The 24,512-nt window shown below is 38.0% G+C and overlaps 1 protein-coding gene across 2 annotated transcripts in view; it reads right to left on the bottom strand.

Moving 5' to 3' along the window:
• Positions 1–24,512, bottom strand: part of STK39 (serine/threonine kinase 39) — a 79,127-nt gene that overhangs the window by 40,034 nt on the left and 14,581 nt on the right. The window contains exons 1-10 of one of the 2 annotated variants that reach the window (XM_032693515.1): positions 19,933–20,041; positions 19,008–19,128; positions 14,877–14,985; positions 13,442–13,583; positions 11,280–11,335; positions 9,513–9,622; positions 9,310–9,411; positions 8,983–9,116; positions 5,679–5,727; positions 5,507–5,572 (exon numbers count right to left, since the gene is read on the bottom strand). In XM_032693515.1, coding sequence (XP_032549406.1) covers positions 5,507–5,572; positions 5,679–5,727; positions 8,983–9,116; positions 9,310–9,411; positions 9,513–9,622; positions 11,280–11,335; positions 13,442–13,583; positions 14,877–14,970 — 753 coding nt within the window. In that variant the 5' untranslated portion in view covers positions 14,971–14,985; positions 19,008–19,128; positions 19,933–20,041. Of the gene's footprint in view, positions 1–5,506; positions 5,573–5,678; positions 5,728–8,982; positions 9,117–9,309; positions 9,412–9,512; positions 9,623–11,279; positions 11,336–13,441; positions 13,584–14,876; positions 14,986–19,007; positions 19,129–19,932; positions 20,046–24,512 lie in introns of those variants that run through there. The other variant, XM_032693514.1, reaches the window with a different exon arrangement.

Below are 24,512 nucleotides of genomic sequence, written 5' to 3'. Positions count from 1 at the left end.
GCTGGTAAATCCCACACAGCTTGGCTGGGATCCACACATCCCTGTCATTCCCCTTTCTCTTCATATACCGTGCGTCTTTCCCTTCACCTGCAGATGCACTGTTTGAATAATCTTCTCATGAACCTGTTTTTCACTGCTAAACAGAAATGAACTGTTACTATTCCAGCCCACTTTTTTACTCTGCTTGGCTTAATCTACTTGTTCTGATTAAAACCTTGAAGTTTTTGGCTCTAGCCGTAATTTTAACTTCTTGAGCCAAGAGCACTTCTCAGCTAAATTAAGGCCCCTATAATACCACCATCTCAAGGATGGTAGCACCATCTCAAGGATGTCCTGCTTCATCTATACTTCCTTTGCAGCTCCCCCAGGGAACTTCCAAGAATATCACTGGTATCAATGCAACCTTGGCATTATTAGCACCATGCTTTAACCAAGTTAATCTCAGGGATAGTCCATGAACCCACCAATACAGAAGAGGGCTGCTTTTTAATGACCAAGATGAATCGCGTATGAGCTTTTAAACTCTGCCATAACAAGTAGCACAAGTTATTTTAGATATGCATATGGCCATTTGAAGTACAAAGGCACTCAACTAAGCCATGGTTTGTTTTAAAGCTTGCCTATTCTGTACCAATTAGGTCCATTTGAGAGGGCACAATAATCCAACCTCACAAACTCCATACAGATGGTAAAAGCACTCTATGAAAGAAAACATGGACAAACCCATATATTGTACGAAGTTCTTTGCATCTAATGGCACAACTACATTCAGGCAAAAACGCTGAGCAATCTTCTTCCTTTATCTGAAGTGTTAAAATAAAGCCGATGTAACTTCATGTATCTGCCCCTTAAAACGCTTTCCACTTCTACTAACCACTACAGATGGCACTGCTTTCTGATTATGTGAATTTTTGTCAAGTTTACATTTCATGGAAAAAGTGTTTTCATTAAATTTCCCTTCCAACAACTTCTTGAAAAATAAAAAACCTGACATGGTTCTGAACACCAATTTCTCCTTTATTTTTTTCTAGTAATATCCAACAATATAAACATGGTTGCAGTAACTTTTTTATTTGTAGTAGTGTTCTGGATAAACTGAATAACTAATCTTCTGTGATGGACAGGCCCCCCTCACACAAAGCCTTGCCAAATACATAGTTATAGTTCAGCTACTGCTTTCCAGAAAAAGTGTTCCAGTACAGTACATATCCCTTCACAACATCAACATTAATGAAATAAGTATTTCTTGAAGTGTAAAGAAAAATTAATACATATTTTTTGTAACAAGCTGAGCTCAAGCTCATGTTGCTCTCTGCTTTTCAAGACAGCTGGAGCCCAGCTGTACTAACATATAACATCGGTGTGGTGTATCTATCAGATTAAGTCCACTACTGAAACAAGGAAGTGCTGCACATGTATGGCTTGCTGAGGTGCAATCATGCTGTTAGAGCTGCCCAAAAAATCCAGGATATAATGATATTTTGCTCATTAAATGCAGAGGATTGATGATTTCTTATATAAGGAAACATGGCCATTTCCTTAAAATAGCTGTACTAAGGAGCTAGAATTTCAACCCATCAGTAAGGACATTTTTAGTGAAGTATAATAAAACCTGATATCACTCATACTAATCATCTCTTCATGCTGTCACAGGTTTTCCCCAGTAACTTACAACTCCCAGCTCTAAAAAAGCTTCTGTTAAGAGCACAATGCAGTACCACCTTTCCAAAAATAGAATTCAAACCTAATTATTACTTAGATTTTTATTTTTTTTACTAGCAGCACTTCAGACAGCAATAAAATGAAATGCAGACACATTTAATGTATTTTTCCCTGTTCACTTTGTGGAACTGGCAGTCATGCAGGAGATTTTCAAAATTAAAAAAATAGGATTATAAAACCATAAAATTGACCCAGGGCCTTTGGGCATACAAAGTACTTACAGTTATAATTAATTTTTTAGTGTGACAAGGTTTGAAAACTGACTGTGGAACTCTAAAAGCTGTTTCAAATTTGCTCTATTCCAATATAGCAATTCTAATCACAAATGAAACGACTTAGCTTTCGGTTCAAAATTAAAACTACTTCAGCACAGGTTAATAAATAGCAGATCCAAAATCTGGGTGAGCTGTTTTATCCCAGGGGTGTACACAGCCCTACTCCAAGCAGGACAGGGCAGGCTGGTTTACCATCACACCACCTAACCATGCAGAGGCTGCAAGGGGGTTTCAGGGCTCCCACATATATATCGACGACAAAAATGTGGCTTCAGACCATGTCCTCGCTTACCAAATTGCACTGAGCTCAGACCATTCACCACTACCTTTTCTCCAGTTCTTTTTGACACCAGCAATTCTCTCACGGGTGAGCGGTCCCATTAATGAAACCTAGAACTGCCAGCAAAACATCATGTATCAGGAAGGATATCGAGGTCCTGGAGCAGGTCCAGAGGAGAGCAACTAGGCTGGTGAAGGGACTCAAGCACAAGTCTTATGAGGAGAGGCTGAGGGAGCTGGGGTTGTTCAGCCTGGAGAAGAGGAGGCTCAGGGGAGACCTCATCACTCTCTACAACTCCCTGAAAGGAGGTTGTAGCCAGGTGGGCCTCGGTCTCTTTTCCCAGGCAACTATCAGCAAGACAAGAGGGCATGGTCTTCAGCTGTGCCAGGGAAGGTTTAGGTTAGATATTAGGAAGAATTTCTTTACAGAAAGGGTGGTCAGACATTGGAATGGGCTGCTCAGGGAAGTGGTGGATTCTCCATCCCTGGAGGTTTTTAAGAAGAAACTGGATGTGGCACTTAGTGCCATGGTCTAGCAACTGCAGCAGTAGTGGATCAAGGGTTGGACTTGATGATCTCTGAGGTCCCTTCCAAGCCAGTTGATTCTATGATTCTATGATTTTGACCAGTGGTGTAACACTCATTCCTGTGGATCAGTACCACTGTATATCTAAGCAGGTTCTGCAGAGGAAGAGGCAAGTTATGTTTCTCCTAAGTAACTGAATTCCAGAAGTGGTTCAGTGTTATCCTTAGTTACTAGGCTAAGGCAGGGAAGAAGGGCGTAATTTAAAACTAAGAAGAATTAAGAACAAATAAAGAAACACTGGAACAGGGGGTACATGTGCACAAAGATGCAGCTTACAACTCTAATATTAAACAGTATTTTAAACACACAATGTAGATGTTGCTTAACAAATTAGGATCAAAATACAAAGCAGGACACATCCTTACGGCATCAAATATTTTTCTCACACATACGAGACCTGTGTACCTGGTTTCAGGATTTCACAAACAGACCTGAACTCATATTCAGTAAAAACCAGCTGCCAAGAATAAGCTGTAAAGGCAGAAGCAAAACATGTGAATAATATGTCAAGAGAAAAGAATTTAAAGTTAAAACTAAACTGAGGTTGGAGTTCTGGGCAACAAGGCAAAGCAATTAGAGATGTGGTAAATGGAAGAAAAATTAAATTACTGCAGGGCAGATCTGACATCTGTACTAGCAGTGGTGCTACAGATCATTAGTCATAGGCATTTTACACCAAGTGCTACAGAAGAGAATTTAAGCAGTGATGACACCAGCTCCTTCCTCTCTATTGCCCCAGTGACATTAGTTTTTGAATTACAGGGGTTATTTCTTCCAAGAGAGACCTCTTAGACATGTTAATGTTTGAGAAACCAAACTCTACTTACACAAGCTTTTTAAAAAAAAGACCAATACCATTCTATTATTAGAGTACATTTACATTTTATGGTGTCTTAAAACTGCAGCTACATTCAAAATTCTAACAAGTTAATTAAATTTTAAATCCCAAATGAATTTTAATATTGTGTCCTTTTAAAATATACATAATTTAGCATTTTCACTAAAATCCAATTTTTTTCTATTTATTAATTTGTCTCTATCACTGTACAGCTTTGATTTCTTAAGATTGTCACATCTTTCAAATTAGAAAGAATTATCAAAAAAGTAATTCAGAAAATTATTTCTGGTGGTGTATGGGAGGCTATCCTGCATTCATTTTGCAATTCCAAATGCTAAACTGCCTAAAGAAATAAGTATATGTCCTTGTATGCATGAGTTAACGTGTAGTCTCTAAAGCTGAGCTGAGGATAGAGCTGGGAGACGAATCTCACAAGGCACGCGCTCAATGAGAAACCCAGCTGGTACTAGCACATGTCTGAATCACTCCTGTACGGCCCGAGATGTAAAATGAAAACCAAACAACTATGATTTTTCCCAGTTAGATCATTTTTTATGTGGGCATTGCTGCCACCAAACGGCCAAACCGCTGAACTACCCTTCCCCTGCCCCGCGCAGGTGTGAACCTGCTCAGCACACCACCCCTGCCACAACCCCCTCAGGAACGCTTTCCACTCCAACCTCTCAAAGCTCCACCGCTGCCAACAATTTCCCAAAATAACTTCCATCTAAAAGAAGATTAGAAAGAACTCATAGCATTCAAATCTTGCTGACTGCCTCTTCCAAGTATGAGCCACCAGCTGTTAGAACATTTCAGTGTTGTAGAATTACACCAAAGTGGTAATTCTCAAAGACAACAGAGCATCTCCCAAACGCCAGTCCAGGCAGCTGAAGTCTAACTGATGTGCCAACAAAGCCTGAAACAGTTCCTTTTCTGAAATGCCCTCCTCAAAACATCCTCCCAGAAAGCCTGCTTTTAGAAAGCCGGACTTGGCACGCTACTTTGTCAGCTGCAGAGGCACAGCAGTCTCTGAGCAGGTTCCTCATACTGAAGAGACATGTGAGTTCAGTCACAACAGAAAGGGAAAAGGGAGTTCCATAATTTCTCACACACAAGGAGGATTCTACATTCGTTCCTATTTCTTAGTTCTTATGAACAGTAGTTTGCTTCACACTGAAAGGTTTTTAAATACTTACCTATCAAGAATTATTATTTTTTGTGTTCTGCTGCACATGACTTGGTAAGCTTAGTGCAAGTGCCAAAGGCACCACAGAAATACCACCATATGCTGTGGGTTTAACTCCACCACCCATGGAATAAGGCTCCACTGGTCTGAGTAACTCAGAAGCACTCTTGCAGAGTTTGGACCTGACTTATGTACATTTGAGAATAACAACTGAAATAATCAAAAGAACCAGGCAGTCCTCAATAAATACCATTTATAGTGTCTTCACCTTTTCTCTAAGTACCAGTGAAGACAAGAATTCTGCAGTTTATAAACCTTTATGCTTACAGATCATCTTTTTTTTCTACAAATACTTCACCTGTAGCTTTCCAAAAGTGTTAAAAAATCATATTATGTAAGAAAAACATCATGTATCATTTTGACAAGCCAGAAAGGAAGTCAAAATGCCTTGGGGCTTCCTAGAAAAAGCAAGGCTGTAGAAAACAGTCATTCAACAGTCACCATATTTGAAGGACTGCATTAAATGAATGGCTCAGTCAGTCAACTAAAAAGATAGGGCAATTAAAGAGTCCCAGCTTTCTCTTCCACACCAGTCAAGAAAAAGATGTGAATATACTCACCTTTTTTGCTCTTTGTGCTATATTAGGTGTTCTAGTGAGAAGCTTTTCAATCAGGTATTCTCTATTCTGCAAAACCAACATTTGTTAAGTTAAAAATCAATATGAGGAAAGCAGAAATTTCACATAGATTTTAAGGCAGAGCAAAATTTACTCGTAGGGTTAAACGTTTTACCTTGGCTTTCTGGAAAAATTTGCATTTTAAAAGTTCTGCTGCTGTGGGCCTGAAAGATCAATAATAAATTAGAACAGAAAACAAAGACCCCTCTCAGTGAATACAGTACAAGACGTTAGTTAAATGGTACGTCTCTAATACTTTTGAATTAGTACTGTATGAATGGGGAATGAATGATAATAGCTACTGAATTAATTCACACAAACTCACTTACCACACATGAAAAAAATTAAGCCTCTCTACGGTAAAAATACCAAAAAAAGAGAAAAAAAAAATCAGTCTCTCAAGCTGCCAATTTCCCCCCTTTTTTTGTTCAACACAAGTGCAAGTGCATTTTACCTTTAAAACAAACAAAAAACAAAACACACACAAAAAAGTCAGGTATTGTTTTCTTCCCCAAGTGACTCTACAAATGCAACTAAAACTTTGCTCCACAGCAATAAAAGCATAATTACGTTTTCCAAAGAGCAGCATCAATACCTGCTACTGCCATTCTTTAACTTGACTGATTTCAGCAGGTATTCAAAAGAAACTATACTGACACGATTAACATGATGCATAAACCAAAGAGAGTCATCAGGAGCATCTTCCAGTCAAATGGACAAATACAAATCAAAGCAACAGTCATAATGTCAAAACTGAGACATTTCATTTTTACTTGCAATTCTGTTAAAGTTTGGTTCTTCTCATCATCATTAAGTTTATATTTTTGACATTTTCAACAGGTAATCACAATCTCAGAGCTACCAAAGTGATTCCAACAGCAGATTTTGTTTCCCCTAGCTTCAGGGATCAAAAAAGCTACTTATCTAGCCAAAGCCACACTCTAGTACTGAAGCAGACTCTGGAGAGAAAACAAAGCATCTCCTGGGATGAAATGAAATCCTCCATGTTCTTTTCATCCTTTCATGAGAAGCCCATACAACTATCCAAGAGTAATTTTGACAGAGCTAAATTTAGGGAAGTCACAATCTTCAAGATTCATCACTTCCAAATGAACAGTAGCAACATCTGCTCCCATTTTCCATTTTAATTCAAGCAAGAGATGGAATATCGCACAAACTAGTTAAGATAGCGGAAAGCTTCAATCTGGAAAATTCCAGTCCCAAAACCAAAAAAAACCTAAAATCTGAACTAGTCTATTGCTTTGAGGACATATCTGAAAAATAAGTGACAAAAAAGGAGTAGTAAGTAGTCTATATGTACATATCAATTCACTCCTGCTAGAAATAACGAATCAACCCTTGACATTAACAAAAAGCATTCAATTTAGACACAGACAGTAGGTTTCATAGAGTATGGAGGTTTTTTTCTTCTCCAAAACACCAAACTTTACAGTAAAGGAGTTCTCATTAATGGTCCTGTGGAGACCACCAGACTTGGCAGTAATTCACATATATATCTTGGATGAGCAAAAAAGGAAGGGAAACAATTAAAAAGAAAAATCAGCTTCTGTGTCAAAGTTTTGAAGTTCTTTCTCAAATTACAGCGAGCCAGTACCATCACATCTCATAACAGGGCTAAGCACAGTTAAAAGCTAGATTTTAGTAAAGTTTTATCCAAACTACTGTTCTCCATTCCTCTACCATTAATTATGCCAGACACTTCTGAACCAGTCTGGACACGCTTTCTGGCCCTGTGTTTCCACCCAGCCTGCGGCAGTGAATTGCAGCTGAGGACTGTGAGCAGCATCCTTGGCACTGGGGAGAGAGAGATCCCCAAAAGAAAAACACCACAGTCTGAGACAACAACAGTGCAACGCCAGTCCTAGAATTTGCCGCAAAGAGCAGGCACTTCTCCTACAACTGACACGGCTGTTGGAGTGTTTTGCTCTCCATGCAAAATTACATCCTGGCTCATGAGAAACATAGAAAAATAGAGAGGACCCCCAATATAAGAATACTCGCTCTATACCAGTATAGAGTAACTGGCACACAGTTCTGAGCATCTATCTGCTGGTCATATTGTTCAATTCAAGGCAATCTTGAGTATGAAGATATTGCACGTGTTTTCATAAATTAGCACAATTACCTTAAACACTAATGTGTTTCAACACTAATGTCATAGCTACAGGTCAGGTACCTCAGCATTATGTGCTCAAGGAGACAAGGAAAACCCATTTTATTTACTTCTCATGATTTCATACCCATTTAATCTTGCCCTAAAAATTGCTGAACACGGGAAGCTAAAAGAAGCTTGATTACACAGAGCACATTTCATGCTTATCTGTAAGCAGCCAAACTTTAGCACTAAGCTTAAAACATCAGGACTTGCTACTAAGATCAACAAGTGTAAGGGGTTTGGGAATCTGAAAACAGTACACAAATGATCCTTGAGTGAAATAAAAAAAGGTCAAGTATTTCAAGAATAAAGATTTTTTTCCTGATTATACTTTTTCTCTAGTATGCCTGCTGTCACCTTTCTGACTTGATGCCCTACAACAACATCCTGGACTTAGATTAGCACAACATCAGTGATGAGAAGTACACACCATAAGAGACACACACACAATCAGGATTGCTCTCTCAGAACAATCTTCCTCCAAAAATACTAGCTCTGAAACTCTACAAAACAGTGATATATTAAATGCCCTAAGAAATAATGTTAATTAGAATGGGCTTCCTACAACTCTTCAGCAAAAGAAGCCTACAAAAATGGTCTGCATAAAAATGAATAAAGGATGAATAAATTAATATTTTCATCATCTTGGCTGTCCCATCCACAAAACATAGCAAGAACAAAGAACAAATTGCAAAGATGCTATGATGTGCAGTTGCCCACACACACATGAAGAAAACTCAACAAGCTTGGAGCCACTAACTTCACAGTAAAAAATAAATTTATCTTAAAAAGTAATTTTCTCTGGAAAATAAGGCAACACTAAATTTATGTCACAAAATGAGAAAAATCAACATAGAATTATTTATAATTTCTTTTTGAGGCCAAGAGACTGATATGTTTGGTTACCTACAGTTCTGCTGATCAATCTGAACAGTCCTGTTAGACTGTATCAAGATTTATATCTTGTCTCAGATGAGAAATTAAGATGTAGAGCAAGGACTTGCATTTGATCAGAGTTTAATTCAATAGTATGTTTACCTATAAATACATTAGGTTAACAACCCAGAAGAAGAAAACGTAAGGGATCATTAGGAGGCAATTTCTTCTCCCCAGATGAAGATGACTGAAGGCTGCTATTTACAAAATTCAAATCATACACTTAAAAAATTATGTCACTGTAACTTAAAGTAGACTATATATTTAAAACAAAAAAATTCTACTGTACATGGCAATAGTCACCTACCTTTTGGAAGGATCTTTTTGAAGGCATAATGAGATTAGTTTTCTAAAAGATTTGCCATACTTCTTCGTCATCTCCTTGTCCTCTACACCTGTCTCTAAAGTGGGAGGGTCATTTTGAAGCGTCAGCATTAACACCTAAAAATAAATCCAAAAAAGAGGTGTTGTAAGCAAAACCAATTCCAAACACAGAAATTACAAGAAAATAAATACCCCACAGAATACATCTATTTAGATATCTTGAGTTGCTATTGAAAATGAAGTAGTACTAGCTATCTAGCAGCATTAATAATACAGCCAACAGCATTAAGTAATACAAAGTGATTGTTACTTTCATAGGAGGGTACTTGTGATAAGGTGCTGCTCCAGTTGCTAACTCAATGGCTGTTATCCCAAAACTCCACATATCGGCCTTGAAGTCGTAACCTCGCACCTGAAACAGAATCAGAAAGGAAAACCAAGGTGATAATGTGTCAAGTTCCAAAAATAAAACACTGAAAATGTTTTCAATTTTTTGTTTAACATTAGAAATACCTGCTCCATTACTTCAGGGGCCATCCAACAGGGAGTACCAACAAATGTTTTCCTTACTTTATTACGAGTAACATCACCTCCAGTTGCTAAAAATGCACTAACACCAAAATCTGGGAAGGAGGAAAACAATTCAAAATCTGTTAAACTACCAATAACAAAGCAAAAGTTTTACATTTTAGAAATTAAGTCAGTTCATAACAGTATACTTATAGAAACTCTCCACTGTAGAGCTGACCTTTGTTCCATGACACACTGTTCATGAAATGCTATGGAATAGAAGATATAGTTTTATTTGGGAGATCTGCACTACTACAACACCCTCAAGTTCAAGCTCCTAGTATGTGTCTTCCTGAATAAGGTTACAAAGGATTTCAGAACATCTGTCACTTAAGGTTTTCAAATATGCACTTTAAGCCAAAGTTTGCATCTGCTGTTGTTCAACGACAAGAAGCTACTTCTGACAGCTACTAAATCAATGTGATTTGAACAAGTGGGAATATTATATGCAATTTAAGTATTTCTGGAGATTTAACAAACCAAAGATCAACAGTAAAGTCATCAATAATATATATTTAATAGTAGACCAGGACACAAATAGCTTTTTCCAAATGCCAAAAAAAAAAGGCTCAGTGTTCTGTAAACTGGTTATTACGCCAGTGACAGCGGTATGGGAGAGACTGGGCTATAAGCGGAAGAAAAAGCATGTTACCAATGTGTGGAGAAATACTGTCAATTTTCAATGGAGCTATATGAAGAATATTTTCAACTGTACTACTTACAATCCAGTTATACTGAAATACAGTAGTTTACTGTAGACTTACTTCAATTTTTAATTTTCCTATTGCTTTCTTATTGTTACCTGATTTTAAGGTTGAAAAAAAACCCCCCAGTAACTACAGAAAATGTAGTTTTGTTATTATTTTACACTGGCGTATTAAAACCCTCAAAATACATGTTTACATGGTACTTTGAAAGCATCATTTATACAAAAAATACAACTTCTGTCTACAACCAGTTTTATTACCAAGGACTGCTAAACACAGAGTTTTCAACACTGGGTCACCAGCTATAAACTGTGAAAGGCCTGGCAGTATGCTGAGAGAGTGGGCAGGTATCAACACCTCCTCACTCTGCTTTCCAGATAATCTCATACTAACTTGAGAGATGGGACATGAGCCTTTCTCAGTACTGAAGCTTTTATGAGACCAAATCATTTGATTCTTACAGACTACCACTCAGGAAGCACATCAACACAATCAGGGGATATTTAAGATGCTAAACTGTATTCAGCTGATACCACTGCAAGACAAATGGCAGATACGCCAAAAGTAATTCTCAGTGGGATATACCTCATGCATCTCAGTGACTAGTTAACTTATAGCCAAGGTCCTTATGAAGTGCAGTACATACAGATTTTTGGATCCTCAAGAATTATTATAATTATTTGCAGAAATAAATGAAATTAATAGAAATATGACTTGTTACCATTTTCAAGCTGTTTAGGGCACACGGACAAATCAAAAGGAAACATAAAAGGACATTAAAAAGTTTCCTTATACATTTGATAGGACACAGAGAAACACTGAATAATTTCTGAATCACATATCATTAACCAAGAATCCTGAAATCCGTAACTGGGTAACTTGTGGCTACAGCACTCCAAAAGAAACAGTTAAAAGCCAACAGAAAAACTTGTATCTATTGTCCTTGATCCAGCTGCAATTACCTTTTTCTTTTACTTATCCATTACTCTACAACTGCCATTACCTGCTATTTGTACAGAGCCATCCTCACCCAGAAGAATGTTGCCAGCCTTCAAATCTCTAGAATGTACAAACAGGGGTTAGCATGAAAGTACATATGTGCACATTTATGTAAACAAATAAATATTGCATACTGAATAGTTTTACAGGATACCACTTTCAAATTTAAAATGCAGGAAAAAGAAACTGAAGTATAAAATGTAACTGAATAACAATAGAACACAGCGCAGAACTCAGACTCCCACAAATTCTCATGTATAGAAAGACCTGGATTCAGCTTTAGCATAAAATGAACAAATTCAGGGATAGATTTTAAGAAGATAAATATTTAGGTCCAAAGTTTACTTTACCACCTTTGATAAGTATATTCTCACCAACAGAGAGCTTTCAGAGCTGTAAACCAAGAATTAATGCTTTGTCACATCCAACTGCATCACTACTGAAAAAGAAAAGTTAAAAAAAAGTTTTCCCTCTTTGACCTCTTCAGAGAAGACACCCACCTTCAAGAAAGGTAAATGTAATGTACACTTCTATCCAATTAAACTATTAAAGCTCAGGAATAGCAGCCATATTTTGCTATGGGGTACAGTGATGAAAAGTTACTTGGCACTGACTGTGTCAAAAATTCAGCATGAACTAAAGTGTCAGCTATATCCATTTAACACACTATTCCACATAATGTTAAGAAGAAACCTCTGTGGCTGTTTTGGTTTGGTTTGTTTATTTTTCTTATAGAAACACGCATTCCATTCTTAATGCATCACTACTGAAAGGTAACATAATCTGTTTCCTTATATATATAAACAAGAATGTATTGAAACAACAAAACAAAATCTCTGAATAATTTTGGAAACATCTCCAACTAGCAAATTCCACCTGACACAGTATTCACTGAATTATACCACAGCTTTCGCCTACAACGTACATCGGAAAAAGAAGGACACTGTATCATCTTTAACAGGACTTTCGCGGTACGGCACAGTTTACAGAGGATTTTATAAAAATGGAGAAATGTCACATGTAACAAAGAGATATCTCTCTTTTTATATTTTTTAATGTACTTTAAGAAGAGATGAGGGGAATTCCCAAGTCTGACCTCAAAGAGTCCTGTTATCCTTAAAGCTCATGAATGTGCCTTTCACAACAATATCAGCTTAACAGAAGACTATGAATTAAGGTTTGAGGCAGATCTTCGGCATTCCAGACCAGAAGTCAAGATAATTGTTCTTTATTTCTCCATTTATCTCAATTTTCCCTCTGCAAAAGGAGGAAATAGCTCTTGATTTACATCAGAAGCAGTTCACTTATAAGAGGAGACATAAGAAGTACACAAAGAACAATTACTGTGCTATATCTGCACTACCTCCATTCTCAGAGTCCTGTTTGCAGTGAATCTGGTTTTTGTGTAATTATAATAGGCTAATGCTTGAAAGAGAGAATCCACTGCAGGCACCTTCCTTAAAAGACAAATTCACTACAGTAAAATTAATTAGCAAGGTCAGAGTACAGCACTTCCAACAATCAAACAGTGAGAGCAACCTCTGGGTTCTTTCAGCAGATACGTATAGACCACCCCAGGAGATCTGCACAATTCACATGGTGCAAGGCATGTAAAGAGAATATACAGAAGAGAGCAATCACTAGATGCATGCACACTAAGAGTAGTTTCATAGTACCATACTCGACTTCACATGTGGTCATGAAAAAAGATCAGTAGAGTTGTAATAGATATTTACTGATTACCAGGAAAAAAATAATTTCACATTTGTACAGGAGTGCCTAAGCACCCAAGATTACAGGTTTTACTGTGCAACACAATAACCAAGTCACAAAACATATCACATAAACTAGAATCAGATTAGATATTGGAGCACCAAGAGACATGGGAGTACAGACCCCAGTTCTGGCATTCTTATTGCAACACAGGCCTATCCCAACTAGAAGAGAGACACACAGCATAAAGACCAGGCAAGTACTTATTAGTGACAAACTGCAATCAAGATTGCAGCATCTGCTCCAGCATTATCATCTTATAATTACTGATCGCATTTAAGAGTATGTGACAGAGGCAACACAATTTGCTTAGCCAGGCCATTGCAGCTGACAAGTGGCAACAAACTACACAGTCAATGTGGAAAATGCTTTTCACTATGTATATGCTCCTACCTGTGTATTTGTCCATTCCTGTGTAAATAGTCTAGGCCCTCCAAAACTTCTTTAAGAATTGTTGCTATTATGGGTTCTTCAAGCACACCACTTTTGTGCTCTCCTCTGTTGACAATATACTTTATTATATCAAGCATTGAACCTGTATTGCAGAACCAGGAAGGAAAAAAAGCAAATACAAAGCATTATCATATCAAATTCTTAAGAAAGTTGTATTTCTTCACAATTTAAATCTTTGCATGTACGTATAAATACTTCATGTAACTAGCTGTTAGAATAAAGCACAACGCTAACTTGTTCAAATGAGACACAGAGCACTGCTTTTTGTCAAAAACACGTAATGATCCATTAGAAAAATATGCTAACATCTTGCTAAGTGACCACTTATTTAAAATTCAGGAGTACTCCACATTTAAACAGACACATACTGCAACGGTTTATTATCCAGCTTAGATTATGGTTCTTGTGTTCAAAACGTAGACACACAGCTGCAAGGCTGGAAGAAGATATTCTCTGCAAACACATGATGACAATGCTCCCAGTGATACAGTTTGACATTGAACTTCAGTTATTATAAATTTCAAGGCATTTAATAGAAACATTTTGGTTTTAACCAAGCATTATTCAACAGCTCATACAAAATTCCTGTCACGAATCACTGGTTTATCTCATGTTCTATGCTTGCTTTTGATCGCACTGACCAATTCAATCAATGTGACGTAACAAGTGTTATGAGCATTTCCCATCCTTGCTTTCTAACATCATGGTGCAGTAGTCTGCTGCCATCGAGACTAATATCGAAGGAAATCATGCAACAACCAGGACCATCACATCTTAACTTGGAGTCTCTCTTTTCTAAGCTAGAAGCACATTCATCCCCTTTCTCCTCTCTCAGAACCAAATAAGTATTTTATCCCATTAACCATCATGATAAAAAACTGCAGTAAGTGTTTTGTTAGTTTAAGCAAGAAGAAGGATGCAACACGTGTAATACTTGTCCTAGGATGAATTTTCCTTGAATAAGGAATGAGTAACACTCTTTATGAATTCAGAAACATATGCATTTTTACAAAAAGAGAGTGGATTCTAGAGAAACTCAAAAAAAGGCCACACTTACAGAACTGACTTAATTCTCACCAGTTTTCCCTACACAGTGTTAATAGAGATTTTTGATATGTTGATTCAGAACAAAAATTAAATTCTGCTGATGTAACTACTGTATCTTAGGAATTCTTAGCCTGTATTATAAATACACATACACAAACATTTTCAGCTTGCACATTCATGCTATAACACGCCTACATCTCAAGGTTCATCCTATGTAGTATCTACCCCCTCTCATTACTTTGTTTAGGTGAATTAACTCAAAGAAGGTACATTAGGAAAAAAATCATTCTATTTCCTTGCAGCTGAACAAGTAAAACCAGTAACTTACCCCCACTCAACAGCTTCATAACCAGCCAAAGTTCATCCTTCACCACAAAAGATGTGTAATAGGTCACCACATTGGGGTGATTGCATTGACTCATTGCTTGAATTTCTTTCTGTAAGAAATAAAAAGCCCAACATAACAGAGCCAGCTATCAGTTTTGATTGCACAGAGAGACAGTTTAATTTCCAAAGTGAAATACTATAACAGAACTAAAGTATATACAGAATATGCATCATGACATTAAAACATTTCAATTTGCCTATAGATCTGCATGCAAGAAAAAAAACATTATTGCTTTGGCCAGGAGATACAGGCACAGCTACATCACTTTTCTTCTGAGAACAGCAAAGAAATTATTTTAAAGTTCCAAATTCACAGTAAGCAATGAAGAATAAGTAGTCTCCAAGAGCTGAAGGTGTTGGTACAGGCTGGACAACAAAATGCAGGGCAAGATCAAAATCTACTGCCTTTCCTGTTCAAAAGGGATACGAAGAGTAGAATGGGAGCAGGTGGTAAAGGAGAAAGGAAGCTGTCAGACAAAGGACACAGCACCAGTGGCTCAGCTACTGTGAGATGGACAGGTGGACACCAGAGCCACGCAATCAAACAGAAATGGAGAAAAAGCAATGTTACAGACCAAAAGTCAGAGGAAACAACTGACTAGAGGAGCCTACAGTTACCAACAGATGCACAATGTGGCACTACCAAGTAACACCATCTATGACGTGCCACAGCTGTACACATTAAGAATGACAGCCTTGTATCTGTTAATTCAAGCAGAGTCCCTTTTCTATTCACGCTTTCACATATTTGTTCTGTACCACCTTTCTGGCAGCTCTCATTGTTCTGCCAATTCTTTACATAGGAACATGTACTGGAGAGTTTGGCCTCACACCAACTTGAGCTCCCATAACCCTACTTCTCCCACTCCACCTTTGGCCACACAGCTCTGATCCATCCCTGGTGCTAGAGAACATGGTCCTGGAGATGAGCCAGTCAGGGAGCCAATCCAGCCCAAAAACAAACTCTTCCACCTCTCCTTCCTCCATGAAAAGCAACTGCTTTGAGGTGGACCTGTGTTACACTTTGACTCACCAGCACTTGTGCAAGGTAGGTACTGTGCAGGTCCCACTTACGTTGATTAAAGCTGCCACAAATGCCATTTTCAACTTCCAACTTCAATTCAGCAAATGTTTGAAAGAGGTTTTTTGTTATTTGCAATGCACTTGAAATCACAGCTGCTTTCTAATAAAAAGTTAATTATATGTATTAAAGACTGTGATTTAATCTCATTATGCTTGCTGGTGACTATTAAAGTCAGGCTGTAGTTTGAGACACATTTCAGCTTGTCCTGTTGTCCAAAGCCCTCCTCCTTAGGCAACTTCTGAGTCCTGAACCACAGAAGGAAGAATGCTTGGATAATGAGTCAATGAGACTGAATAACAAGAGTAATTTGCAAGACAGCTCCCCTCATTCCCCTGGAAGGTAGTAGGTGGAAAACAGAAGACAGACGTGGGGCACATTTCCGTCTTAAACACACATCAAATCACTGCCTCAGGTTCTTAATTCAGCTACCCATTCCAAATGAACTGTAACTCTCCTACTCCTGATTACTATTTCATTTCTTACACTGTTTTATTATTTTCCTATGCTGGTAATACAACAATAGTTCAAAAAGTCCACCTGCCACTACTGAGCAAAAATGCACCTTATCTATTTTTTCTCACACATTAATAATGCAGAAATGTAACTAATTGACTGAGATAAGCTTCACTATTTTAACTGAAAAGTGCTTTGAATATTTTATCTACCTGTATCAACTTGTGGGCAAAAACTGAGCTACCACAGTAGCCATGGCCAAAGGCATCTTGTGTCTCAGCTTTGGTGACTTTCAAAGACTCCTTGCAAAACAAAAATAAACAAACAGAAAGGACTCCATGAGAGAGAAGGGCTGAAATTTTAGTCAGGAGAGAATTAATTTCAGACCTGCAGTACTAGAAAGCCCCTATCACACACAGAATGGTAGCCTTCATAAAATTCAGTTATTTGTTTGAGGCCCTTGATATGCACAGATAAGAGAGAAAAGAATTCACTTAAAATATGCTGCCAGGGAAACAACTTGCAACAGAACATCCAGGAGAACAATCCGGAACCTCCTTCACATTCACGTCACCTTAAACATTCAACAGCACCAAATCCGTAACAGTAATTTCAGTCTCTCCCTCATCCCCTGCTTCTCCCTGCCTTGCACTAGCACGAGTGTTTGTGCACTGCACCAGGCAATATGCCCAGGTTAAAAGCTAACCTATTTTGGCCAGGTTATTCCTGATCCAGTTTCACTTAGCAGCTGCACAGAAATGTCTGTCGGCCTCAGGGCAGGTGGGTGACACAGTTAATGAGCAGCTGCAGGACGGCTCCTTTCAGTGCTCAGCTGCAGTGCCCACGGGGCCGGTCCCGCTCCCAGTGACTGGGCAGGTGCCACCACTCCGCAGGTGCTCGCCCAGGGGCTACTCCACCGGCACCCAGGCATGGCCCCTAACAGGTATGGGGCTCCTCCAGAGAGGCTGCCTCCAAGGGCTATCCGGAACAGAAACACCAACAGCCTAGAAACACTGTTCGATCAAACAACCATTCTGCAGAATACTGTTTATCTTGTAGTTTTGAGGTTTTGATTGTTTTTAAAAAAAAATGGAGGTAAGACGATGGGGAAGATACCCAGTCAGGACAGTACTAAGGACAGGAACCTTTTCCTTGGCTCATGGGGTTAAGTTACACTTAGCTTACAATAGTGAGAACACAGGATATTGCAGGAAACAGAGTATCAGATTTCAGGAGTTTGGCAGTTTGTGTAACCTTAGTATTATTTAAACTCCCTCTCACACTGCCTTTCTATTTTAATTGACACTGGCCCAAATCCTAAGTCTGCTTACGTGGGCACCAGGGTTGCTGCATTTCCACTTCTCTGAAGGCCACACAGCTGAGAATTCCTGAAGGGTGCCCATGCACAGCATCCGTAAGCACTCAGCACCAGTATTTTACAAAACAGCATGTTCAGAGCGCAGACAGTTTTAGAACATCCCTGTGCCAATAAAAACTGTTTCATCGGGAAAATAAGTGATCAAAAATTGATTAGATTCAAAATTTTTAGACTCAAAATCTGCCAAAAACGCAACAGCATTCTAAATGCTATCAACTGAAATAAAAATATTAGTATTGTTGTAACAAGAGTTTTGAAGGTCAGTGATGCCCCTTTCCAGAAAAACATATCTATTTTTTAAATAAAATTTTTAAATCTTTATTAGAACTGAGTCAGAGCAAGTATACTGACCCTCACAGAGAAAAGCTAATTATGTATGTGTATGCATGCACATGTGTGCACGCACTTTTTAAACTCTGCTAACCAGGAACTGGGAAAACCAGAATTTATGTTCGGATCAAAACAGATCAACAAATAAAAGAAATAAAAAACCTAAGCACAGAAAAGCAGAAATTGACTTATGTTAAAAAATAAAAAAGATGGTATGGACAGTTGTCTTTGTACCAAAAGAAAGCAATATGGGACCAAAAATTCTAGACCTACTGCCTCATTTGACAGACAGTGGAGACACATCAACAGTAAAGACACTCAAGCACTTGGTTAGGTAACTTTGAACAAGCTGGTAACTAACTGCAGTCATTTCCCTAGACCACATGAATCTCTCTTGCAGATTTTTGGCAGTTTTGTCTGATTTTATTTGTTGTAACTTTTTAATTCTTAATTCCCATTATTAGTTCAAATTCTAACTAAAAAGATCCAATTTAAACCACTTTATGTTACAATTATTAGTATTTATCTTTTTATAGAAATGTTCTTTGTGGACTGTAGATGTTAATACATCATGCATAGCATCTCACCTTGGGCTGTTCTCTTTTTAAACACAGTTCAGAATTTATCTTTTGAGATTTTAGTTGACAGAATTCTCACTACCCCAGAAGCAACTTCCACTAGTACAATCCTCTTAAAAAACACAACAATGTCGCATACAAGCTGTCACATAAACTGAAGGTGAATGCCATCAATCACCAGGGGAAGAGCATTTTGGGTCCTCCACTGTAAAAAAGCCATTTTATCTGAAGAAACTGGACGGACCATACCCTCTGTATCAAATTCAAGATATCTTTTGCACTGGCAATTCCCTGCTGAGGAGATCATTTCCTTCAGAGGCAGGAATTTCTGCATTAGAAAAAGCCCACAGTCTCTAGGCAGTAGTATAACCTGTGGAACAGAAGAGAGTGTTCTCACTTTTAGAATGGTTTTGTGTCCTTAAAATCTTGTTATGCTGCCTATATATAAATATGCATTAGTCTTATAAGCACCTAACTAGGAGCATTAGAAAGCAATAGGTTTTGGATTTTAACAGTTCTTTGTGACTTTGTCTGGATTGCCATAACCAGTGCAGAGGAAAAACTCTTGCAGTTCCTTTACAAAGGGCCTCTTACAGGTCTTTTTCTTCTCTGATCAGTGGCCCAAACAAACAGCATTCCTCAAACAGCTTCTTATGGCCTATGGGATAAATGTGTACTAATAGCTTTAACACGAGTTTCCCTATGTAGATGGAAATGTAGCCATTCCTCCTTATCTCCTTAAAAGTTATCATCACAAAATAATCCAACATGTTTTGGTGGTTTAGACGTTTTAAGGAGACCTACTAAATTTTACCTTCATTTTTTTAATCAGTGTTTAACGGAAGGAAAATGTATCTTTCCTCAGTATTAAGAAAAGACAGACAACCAGACAGTAATCTCTTAAAAATTGAGTCTCTAGAAAACAAGGGGTTAGGGTCTTCCCACAGTTATCCCAAGCTGGGATTCAAGTTTACAGATCTTGTTTTTGTGACACTACAAAATACACATTAGTAAATTATATTTTTAGGGAAGGGTAAAAAGTCTTCCAGATTATTTTCAAATCCTTCCTTTACATCCTGCATAAAATTCTACCCTCACTCTTCGACCAAGGAAAAAACAAAACCAAAACAGAAGGTAAGTCTCCGTGTAATATATTGCTGCCCGATTTACTTACAAGTAATTCATCCATACTGGTTTGGCATTTTTCTAAGTTGATCCTCTTTATTGCTACACGTTCTTGCCTGGGTTTGCACAGCGCTGCCTGGACAACTGCTGTAGCACCGCTACCTGAAAAAGAGCACAGAAGGAACAGTCTTAATACAACAGGAGTCTAAACCAGTGACCAACATAGAAACATCAACTGACAAAGAACTTCAAATCTGCTGTTTATCCTTTTGCAGTGCTTTCCCCACATGCATACCTTTCCACTAGGCAAGACACTTTTCTTCTCAGATGGAGAAGAAAAACCTCAAAGCTTCTGTTCCATACTCCACAAAAAATTCTGAAGTCAACACTTAAAATGATGTGTTCATTTTTTCAAGACACAACCACCACCTCAACGCATTTCATAGTTTGGGAACCGCTACACTTTTGTCTTTAGACACAGCTGTTCAATCAAGAACATGACCTCCACAGGTGATACAATTTAAAAGCCTTACACACTGGGGTGGGGAGTGCGCTTTATCAGATGTTATTTCTATGTGTTCTTTCAAGTCAGTCCCTGTTTAACCAGGTTTTTTTTTCCCTGCTATGCAATGAACAGAAAAATATCAGAAAAATTGTACATGCCAAATCTTCCACAGTTCCACCAGTGTTCCTGCTCATTCATCGTGATTAGAGTAACATCCTACGAAAAGCATGCTGATTCTGGTAAAGAGCATGGGAAGCGCAAGTATCACATCCCCAGTGAGAAGATGGAGGTCACTGAATGGCCCATCAGAGAAAGTCAGTCACACTTACTTGGCATGCAAATCACATACGGCCACACAACTATGCTGATAACAAAGCCTGGGGGAACTGAACAAATCTGGGAGAAAGGAATAGAATAATTTTCTTCAGTATGCTTTATTTGTGAACAACAAAAGCAAAAGGTCTCGTTGCTTCTTTTATTAAGCACCTACCAGCGTTGCCCCAGTCAGTATTGCCTCACTAAATTAATGAAATGATTGCAAGTAATATTGAGGAAGAGTTTTGCTCGCATTGCACATCTTGCTGCCCCATCAAATACAGCAGTGTGTGCTTCCTCACAGTAATTACATCATGCTCATCCATGCAGAAATCTAAAATCCTCCAAGTAGCTTCTACCTGCTATTCTAAATATTTTATTATAAATTATGGATTTCTGGTAAGTCATTTGAGCAACGTGTTATATTGGCCTGCTTATACACTACGTTCTATTTATTTGGCAAGTCCTAGATGAATACAAATTGTGAACAAAAAGCCTTTTGTTGTCAAGCTCTACAAACGTGGATTCAGTTACCAGCCGACTTAAGAACAATTGAGAGCTTTTCCCTCTGCACATCTGAAAACAGCACCAACAATACCTCATGACTGAAAGTTATTGTCCCTGTTTTAATTGCTATTTGCTTAGCTATTTTCATGTATTGTTGGTTCACATGATGTTTTCACTCAAATCACAAAGCTTTTTAACTGTTTATGAATTTCATGATAAAATTCTGAGCTCATCTTCAAAAAAAAGTTTCAACAGGACTAACTAGTCATGTTTTTGCAGGATGTGGTCACAGACAAATATTGACATGTCCTGTTCTGTCTGCTTATAGAACAAAGCCTTTAAAAATTCCAATAGTGTAAGTAATAAAAGAATTAAGAGATTTTAAAAATTAAATAAGGCGTCCCAAGGAAGGAACCACCAAGTCAGCACAATTCAGCTCAGGTAAGACTCATCAACATCACTTTAATGAATTCCTCAGTAGACATTGTTACTTTGATTACATAACTATAGGTTGAAGCAGGGTAAAGAACCCAAATTTTTAGCTATCACATATACAGGAACAAAGATTGAGATTTTCCTTATGTGTCTTTTTCATCTATGCCAGTAGTTTTGTCTACATGCAGGAAACATCCAAGATCATTTTTAAAATAGATTTATAAGGCCACATAAAAGACAAACAGAAAAAGCACACAGAAAAACTATTCACCCAATGCCAGGATGAAATCTTGACTGCTTCCTCAAGCTAAATGACAGTAAGTAACACTTCAAAACATTTTGGAAAAATTAAGTTACAAAAATAGTACATTTTTCCATGTTTTCTCCTCAGACAGAGATGACTTGCAATGGGATGTTCTTCACCTCATGAATGTGATGCACTGGCAAAGCAAAAAACTTTCTAGGTTTAGAATAAGGCCAATATACCTGGTTTCTTCTTTCTCCTGCTTTCTGAATACTCTACACAATACAGCATTTTGACAGTAAAGACGATTTGTGCAGTCTGCATTCTCAGTGGGACCTACATACATATAAAACTCACTCAAAAATGCAGTTTGAAGTACTGAAGTAGGAGCCAGGCACTAAGTAGCAGTATGCCTCCTTCCTCTTAAAAGATGTTCTCCTCTCCTCTGGCTTACAAGGTGAACAACCAGGGATAGAGATAAGGAAAACGTGCAGCTTCCACATCTGGTCAGAAGACTCCTTTTGTGTCAATAAAGAGATGTCTACCAAACAAGTAGAAGCGTGAAATGTTCCACAGTAGCTTTTAGAAACCAGACTACCCACATAAGCATTCAGTTGAGAGATACCAGACTACAGAAGTCATACATTATCATACAGTGAAACTGAATTGTCACAGACAACTATTTAGCATAACAAATTAGGATCACAGAAAATGATTGCATAGAGTAGATTACAGTCAACCGTTCCTTGTCAGAAGGTAGGATTTCAGGTGTGTTGAGCCTCAGAAGTCTCCCAAAACCCTCACAGCTGAGAATACTAACTACGCCACAACCAAAGCACAGACAGGTTCTAGCATCCAGTCTCTATTTAGGAAACTGGTATGAAATTATATATATATATATATAAAGAAAGCTCAGGCCGGATAAACCAAGAAGCCTTTGCATCCAGTTGTCTCCTGGAGAAGAACAAAACAAAAGGATTACCAGTGGTCAGACTCAAGCAGGTTTGTACGAACAACAGGTTTTTTCCACTACTGGAAAAGTCATTCTGCTACAGACAAGTTCTCTTTGCCAATTTCAAAAGTTAGCATGGAAATAATGCAATTCCAGTCCACATCAAGATGCCTGCTACTCCTGTTACACAACAGACAACCGGTCAGAGTGCTTCATCTCATCCTCATGTATTTGCTGCCATCCTTCCCTCTAGTGCAAGCATGCCCTTAGAGACAACCTGCCCCTTCATGCACTCCCTACCATCCTGCCCTCAATGCAACAGAGCCATTAGAATTGCTGTAACTATTTGGATTCACACAACAGAAACCTCAAAAAGACCTTCTACATATGGCCACACTTCTCTTCTGAAAGGATATAACCAAAAAGCAGTTTTCTGCATTCCACTTAGCACATACTTCACATAAAACTCATAAAAACTCCACAAATTATCCAAGATTTAAGCTTATCTGAAAAAGTTCCTACAGGTTGTTCTAAATCTGACATAAAGAAATTTTTTCTCTTTTTTTTTTTAAACGCAAATTTAACCCTTGCAGAACCTGTTTCCAGCTGGCAAAGAGAGGATATTTGAAAACTGTGATCAACAACTGACATTAACATTTTAGTTTTAACTACTCTCCACTAGTCAAGCCTCAAAAAGATAGACAGTGAGGTGAGAAGGCTGGACCATATCACTTGCATATTGCACATGCACATATCCCTCACATAAGGATGTGACACTTCATTTATTCCATTATTTATAAATGTCTGACACTTTCCACTTGTTACGGCACCAACATTTTTTTTCAATCTTCTTCTTCTCCTTAAAAACAAAAGTCAGTAAGCTCATCAGACCATAATGATTTATCAAGGCTTTTTTTTTTTTTTTTTTTAGTAGCTCAGTGTTAGTCTCTGCAGTATTCCAGCACAAATGTCTTTTAAAGATTTCTGCATTCCAGGTCCCTATCCAAACAGACCTTCCCCAACATCACAGTGGTTCTAATTTCTGAAGAGGAGGATGAAACTTGTTGATAACAGTAAGTGTTCTTGTTGCCTAGGTATCTGAAGGGTTAGACAGCAGTAGCAACTGGAGAATACTAAACACCTTATCTCAGAATCTACAAAGTCTTACACACCAACCTAGACCATTTGCATTTTTATATACATCTTCTGCTCCCCCAACATACAGAAACATCCTATTAAATGTAGTTGATTAGTGGACACAAATTTTGCCATCCTCAAATTCAAGACTAAATTGTAGCTATCTGTAAAAAGCCAGTACTAAACAGAATCAAATCTATGAAAACGGATGAAGCAGCCATGAAAGTATTTCTATTTAATCTCTCAAGACAGCCCATTTCTAAAGAAGAGTCCCCTAGATCACTGTTAAATGTAACTCATACACAGTTGTAACTGCAAGATTCCCTCTGTGTAGAACAGAATGTATTTGTGCACACAATCTGTGAGTGTACAAACCTAGGTTAGGTTTCCACTCATGAAAATGTGTGGAGGTTTTTTTATGTAGCATACAAAGCTTCTGTGCTTATATACAAGCTTGGACAGCTATGTCATATACACTGTATATTGCATGCAATATTATGTACCATATTTCCAGCATAAATGTCTTATGAATTG

Source organism: Chiroxiphia lanceolata, chromosome 7 (assembly GCF_009829145.1).
Source record: "Chiroxiphia lanceolata isolate bChiLan1 chromosome 7, bChiLan1.pri, whole genome shotgun sequence".
NCBI classification, from domain to species: Eukaryota; Metazoa; Chordata; class Aves; order Passeriformes; family Pipridae; genus Chiroxiphia; species Chiroxiphia lanceolata.
Note: the sequence above shows the minus strand (reverse complement) of the source record. Positions and strands in the feature narration are given on the sequence as shown.